The sequence below is a fragment of the Apaloderma vittatum genome, unplaced genomic scaffold (assembly GCF_000703405.1).
Source record: "Apaloderma vittatum isolate BGI_N311 unplaced genomic scaffold, ASM70340v1 scaffold34851, whole genome shotgun sequence".
NCBI classification, from domain to species: Eukaryota; Metazoa; Chordata; class Aves; order Trogoniformes; family Trogonidae; genus Apaloderma; species Apaloderma vittatum.
The window spans coordinates 1-6583 of record NW_009697977.1 but is presented as its reverse complement, the minus strand read 5'-3'; the positions used below and the strand labels follow the sequence as shown (position 1 = coordinate 6583).

General features: G+C 51.3%; 1 protein-coding gene across 1 annotated transcript; it reads right to left on the bottom strand.

The window, feature by feature from the left end:
- Nucleotides 1-856: 856 nt before the first annotated feature.
- LOC104280251 (mitogen-activated protein kinase kinase kinase 14-like) lies at nt 857-6342 on the bottom strand (the record flags this gene model as incomplete). Its single annotated transcript, XM_009877836.1, has 6 exons — nt 857-1021; nt 1929-2029; nt 2536-2680; nt 3902-4008; nt 5182-5532; nt 6192-6342. Coding segments are annotated over 6 exons (1020 nt in total), but the record flags the coding sequence as incomplete, so codon positions are not given.
- Between the last annotated feature and the right edge of the window lie 241 nt (nt 6343-6583).

Genomic DNA, 6583 nt, shown 5'->3' with positions numbered 1-6583 from the left:
CCATAAAACGCCGCAGACCTTGTCTGAGGTGACTGAGCCGCCGTCCCGGGTTGCTGCCCGGACGGGACAGATCCCGTCAAGTGCGGGGTCGGTGGTGGAGACGGGATGGAAGGAACACAACCCTGCCCACCGAGGAACACCGCACCCTCCTCCTGCCCGACAGCAGCGACAGCAGAGCGAGAGCACCAGCTCCTAAGTCGGGGAGGAGACGAGAGCTGCAAGCGAAGCTCTTTCTGGGAACAAAGTTCTTTTCTGATTCAAGAAGGAAGCGTCTGCGGGGAAGGGTGGGAGGTGAAACCAAGAACCCAGCTAGTTACTGCTGTCGATTTTCCCCACGCGAAAGGCTTGAGGTAGAGATGATGCTACCCAAAGCCTGCAGAAACGTTAAGTTTTTCCTCCAGCTAGAAGGAAGTCAGCCAGCTCCCCTCGGCGCAAACAACCACGGCGGCACTCAACATGCCCAACCTCCTCCCGCGGGCAAACCCGGCGACCACCGACTTCCCCTCGGAGGCCGAGCAATGGGGGTTTTCACCCAAACCCCCCTATCCTCCTGAAAAGCACAACCGCATTCCTCCGAAAAGCGGGAATTTCCACCCACCGCTCTCAACCTAGCACTCACACCCAAAACGAGTAATTCCCACTGTTCTGGGGAACACTTAAGCTCAGGACGTGCCTTGGAACTGGATCAGAACGGACGCCAGAGGTGAGGCTCGAGAGCAGCGAGCCGCCGCGCCGCTATCCTACTTCAGCACAAAACACCAGCAGCTGCCCTCGGTGCTCCACGGCAGGGGTGGGTGGAAGCTTTCGCGATTCCTTCTTTCAACTAGGTAAAAAAACCTCCAGGACAGGAACGGCCTCACGGTCTGTTCTCCAGCTGACCGTGCTTGACTCGCCACGTCCAGCTGACGCTGCAGTCGGGGGCGAGGGTGCACTGCAGCTCGATACCCGAGTCCGGGACCTCCATGTCGTAGCGCACGGGCTTCCCTTCCTTAGTGACCAGGCTGAAAGCAGGGACCGGGATCTGTGAAGCAGAATAAACAGATCTGAGGGAGTCTCTTTCAGAACATACCAGCCCTCTGTCGAACCCAGCAAAAACTTCCCAGCCCATGAAAAGCTCCCGGAGAGAGGCTTGTGCTTGGCAGGAACACTCAAATCTTCTCTCGTAAGAAAGGATCTCAGAAAGGGGACTAGGTAGCGTTCACCCCGCTGCCTAAATCCTCACCCAAATTTTTGACCATCGCTTGTGGTTCCTGAACTGCCTGAGTCTGGGCACTGCAAATTCCTCTGCGGGCTGCTCATATTTTGCTTTGTGATGTCCAAGAGAACGAAGGAGGCCAAGTTGAACCGACACCGCTCCGATATTCTGGGACTTCTGCGACCTCTCCGTCTAGAGCCGATCGCCGTGTTTTACACTGAGATGAGTCACAGTCCCACAAACACTCGGGAGGTTCTTTCAGGGACTGCCAAAGAGGCCCACAGGGAGGTCCTGCAGAGGCTGCCAATATCTCCTCTAACCTAACAAGTCAGAAGCATCGCGGCCCATTTCCCTTCGCTGACTATCCCGCGCCTGGGGAAAAAGTCATATGGAGATTCTTCTTTAAGGTCCCTTCCAACCCAAACCATTCCGTGATTCTATAGGGAGCGGGGAAAGGATTTGTCTTTGTAGTCAAGGAGAAGGATTTTCAAGCTGCGCCACGGGTACTTTTTAAGATGGAGAGCCCTGTGGTCCCTCTGACAACTAGCAATGGCTTAAGATTCAGAGAACATCTCCAGCGCTGCTGTTATGAGTGTGACACCACAAGTCATGTCACTAAACGTGTCGTTAGAAACCACGAATGGACTTCTGGGTCACTGGTTTTAAGGCATGAGGAGGCTGCACTATGGAAGAAATTGCTTCTCGGCACTTAACTCCCAGCTTCGTGTCTCACCTGGCTGCTTATCCCCGTGGCAATGTCTCCCACCTTCGTCCTGTGGAAATCCCTGATGTGCAAATTTTCTCCGCTTAGCAACTGGATCTGGATTTTCACTCCTGAAACGTGCAAGAGAAGTCATTAACTTCTGCTGTCAGCGTAAACGGCTTCGTAGTCCAACACAGAAAAACCCGTCAGTGAGGCTCCTGCATCAGAGCTCCTTTTCCTCATTAAGCATTGAGTTTATGCAGGTCTTCCGCTGAGCACGGAGGCTTGCTGAAGAGAACAATGACTCATGGAGCAGAGCTGGATTTAGCAAGAAAGCAGCTGAAGGGATGCACTGATTTGCACAACATGCCCTCGGAATTATTCGGTAGACATTTATGGTTATAAAGCATATATTCTCGCATGAGGCGAGGCGTGCAAAGCTGAACCTGAGTCTGTGCTGAACTTCTCTGGCTTTTACTAAACTCGAGTGCCTTCACCCGTCTGGGCCAGACTCAGCCTTGTGACAACCCCACCTCTTTGAGGAGGGTCTGCGCTGTCTCCATATCCCAGACTCTCTAGATGCTGCGAAAAAATCATACCTGCCCGTTCATCCCGACTTCAAAATATTCAGACCCACCGTTGAAATAGCTGGGAGTGTCCGTGTGCCGGCTGCGGGTCAGGAGGTTGTTCCAGCTGAAGCTCTGTCCATCCGCCTGGCTGTTCCAGGAATGAATCCCGGAGCTCATCGTGTCCCTCAAGCTCTGGGAAGCCTTCATGGAGTTCTGCGGGAGCAAGCACAGGTTTGTCAAAGGCTGCTAAAGAAAAGGAGCTTGCATGAGATAACCTCGGGGAAGAAAAAAGCAGAAATCCGTTGGGATCTAAGGCTGGGCCTTGAGTTTTCCAACATTCACCTGCCATCTAGAAAAATGGGATGAGCAGCAATGCAATGCTTTGCAGACACACTAAGGCATTCTCAGTAGTCAAACCAATAACCAGCAGAAGAGTTGGCTGGGAAAAGAGGTTTTTTTTGTATGGACCAACAGGAGAATGAAGCATCGGATAAAATTCTAGTGTTGGTAAGTGCCAAGAAAAAGTCAATCGTACATAAACAACGACAGACCCTACATTGCTTGAAAAAGTCTGTTTTATCTCGGGGTCACAGAAGGTCAATCTGACAACATCAGCACAGCGGTAAGTACCAGCCCAAAGTCAAATGAAATGTTAGGGTTAGGTATTAGGGAAAAAAAGCACAACAGAGTCGCATCCCACGCTGCACGCCATGCTGCGTCAGCAGCTGAGCTGCTGCACAGAGCTCTGCTCAGCCCTCCTCAGAAAAGCAGTACAGAGCTGAGAAGAGGAACAGAAATAGGAAATAAAGCCGATCGCCGTCCGAACTGACTCCTGTAGATGGCAGGCTACGCAGCTTTGGGCTCCTTCAGAAACAATGACTTAGGGGCTTACTTCCTTCCCTGCTTCAACACGGCTTCCTCAGTGTTCCTCGCCGGTATTCCCTACCTTAACAACACCAGAGCAACCAAAACTAATTAAAATTAGTATTTAAGTGACTTAGACTGTGTAAGTCATTAGTGAGGACGGGTTAAAAGATGTTTGTGGATCCATAGGCTGGCAATGAATATCCAAGAGCAGGGTCTTTCTTTTTCTGCCCTTTTCCTCAACGGCCCTTTGGTGGCCGGTGTCAGAAGGAAGAGATCCTGGGCTGCACAGCTCTCTGGGCCCCAGCTCCTGCGTTCACCTTCAGGCTCTTGCTTCTGCACAGAGAGGGGCAAGGCCGCGGAGATTTTCCATATCCATGCGCTTTGACGCTTACTGCGAGCCTACAGCAGAGGAGAGCAGCCGGACGGCCAGGATCTGCGCTGGGCAGCACACTAAAGAACAATCCTCAACACCTCGCTGTCGGAGAAGAGAGATTGCTTCCCAGCAAACTAGGTGTCAAAAAGCAGCAACAAATGTGAGGAATTCCACGTTTCCCCGTTTAGACTCACCTTCTCGCTGGCATCCGACACAAACGGGCTGTCGATGCTGAGACACGAAAGCATTTGCTCTTGCTCTTCCAGCGAGTAAGGCTGCGAAAGGCTGTTCAGAAACAGTTCTGCAAGGCGAAGGAAAGAGAAGATGTTTCCAGCTCTTTCTTCTGTGTCTCCCTGCTCCAATCTGTTATTGCAATTAACACCCAAAGCTTCCTCAGCATCATGTAGGTGACCTTGCTCTGGCAGAAGGGGCTGGACTAGATGATCTTTTGAGGTCCCTTCCAATCCCTAATATTCTGTGATTCTGCGAATCTGTGATCCTCTAATGACTGTCGATATCAGTGTCTGCAAAAGCCATGACACCCAGCTCCGTGGCTAAGCAGCGGCTGTGGCCACCACTGTGAAAACAGGGAAACCGAGCCAGAGAGGACAGAAGAATTGTGCAATAACATGCAAAATGCCAGACACAGAACTAGCACCCAGAACTTCCCAATTCTTGCCTATTATGTCACCTATCAGTCCTCACTCTAGGTCCTTCCACATCATACCCAGGGAAAGATCAAGCTCATGTACTCAACTCCTGCACAGGTCCCATCCAGACCTGCCAGGGCTGCTGAAGGCTCAAAGGCACTTGAGAAGAAATCAGCCCTCAGTAACCCCTAAAGTGTCGTCCCTCAGTTCCATGACAGGCTGTATTTCAAGACGCTTTTTTTCTAGCTCGGAGTTTTCCATTCGCTTACAAAGACTAGAAAACACGGCGTGACAAAAGTGAAAGGTTCAGTCATACCAGAGCAATGGAACTGTACTATTCACTGATTTTTCAAAGTCTGTTAATCAAATTTTGTTGGCCAGTGGCTGTAGGTTTTCCAATGCCCAGAACAAAACCTTTACAGGCTGACTTTAGCTATACCGCTTTGTTTGACACCTCCCATCCATCAGGCTTATCCTTTATCAAAAGAATTATGTTTGAAAACCTCCAATTTCAGAAGATGGAGCTGCAGTCTGTGTTCACATGGCGCATGTAAGTCTGAAACCGGCTGGGTTTTGAGAACATCTCACCTAAGTTTGCCCCACTCAGAGAGCAGAAGGAAACCCTGGCACCACCCTCGCGGCCCGTTTCATCGGTAATTTAAAAGGAAGGCTGAGCAATCTGTGTAACGAGAGAGGAACTACGGACGAAACGACATCTGAGCTCAAACCCCAGAAATAACTGTCAGGAGGCCAAAAGCAAGCAGCTGGATTTGCATCAGGCTCTCGGGCAAAAAGCCGCATTCCCTGCATAGCCCATCGCTTACCTATCTCCAGCTGCTGCAGCTCTTGCTCCGAAATGGTTGTTGCTCTCTCCGCGTGGCCGCAGCTCTTCAGGGGCAGAGGAGTCGAGGAGAGAGGTGGAGGATCCCAGGTGTCACATAATTCCTTGCACATGGGCCAAGGGCTTCCCTCGACCTCCTCCGTTTGTCCCAGAGACGCCGGCAGTCGGACTGGGCTCGCGCAAGAGCCTTTGCCCTCCAATTTTGGGTCAGAAGCAGTCGCAGAAACGGGGCTCACTGTTGGGGACAGGGAGGTCTGAGGATTGTTTTCTTTGTTCAAAGATAAATGTCTGGGCTCTCTGTATTCGCCTTTCCAGGGGCTTGTCACACCTCCCACTACAAAACAAACAAAAAAAAACCCCATGCAAACATTACTAAATAAAGAAAGAGATAAAGGTTTTCCTTCACCATCAGTTTCTGAACTGTATCTTGCTGCACAACACCCAGCTCCTTCCAAAGACAAAACCAGATCACCTCGACAAATTCTCGCTGTATTACGGAACCCTGCGGCAGGATTAAGCTGAAATAAATGACGGGGAGTCTCAGAGACAAGCCTGGACCACAAGTGTGAGTTACAGCTCAGGGTGCCTTTCAGTTTTTGCTGCCTACCAGGCTCCAGCTCACGAGGTGCAGCTGATAATTGAGCTGAACACGAGCCCAGACGCCGCGCACACCTTCGCAAACCCACAGAAAGCACAACGCTGTCTGCTTTGGGCGGAGAAGGAAGGAGGAGCACGTGGCTGCACACAGGAAATCTTCATGTACTTGGGTGAGAAACACCCGGCTGCGGGCGAAAGCCGTCAACCCGAAAACGCACCGCAGCGCCGAAGCCTGCGCGAGCGACGGACCGAACAATAAAACATTCTCTGCTGCTTCCCATGGGGCCACAAAGAGCGACTGGCTGCTTCACCAGCACGTTTCACTGGTCATTTTATTGTCTGCGTGGGCTTCGGTGCTGAAGCGGGCAAGCAGCTCTAGAGACAGGGCGCTCCTACCTTCTTCAAGCGCGACACTGGTCTTCGTTTTCAGTTCCGACGCAGATGCTCTCTGAATAGGCTCTTTCTCCAGTCCCATTTTAATAATCTCGGCAGTGAGAGGGTTGCAGGAAGGTGGAATTTCCCTCAGAGGAGGTGGCTCTTTAGCGATCTGTGCAACAAACAGGAAGTGGAAGAGGTTAGACCTGAGAAGCTTCATTTCATTTCAGAAAGGTTCTTCCCGCCCCGAGAGCGTTGCATTTCCAACTGAAAATACAACATTTAAACGAGAGAACTGAGCCAGAATTTCACCACAGCTGAGCGGCTAAAAAGTCACACCCAAGTCGGGAGCAGGATATGAAAGAGACAGCCCTGGCGTGTGTCACCTGGGAAAGAACAACCCCATGTGCCAG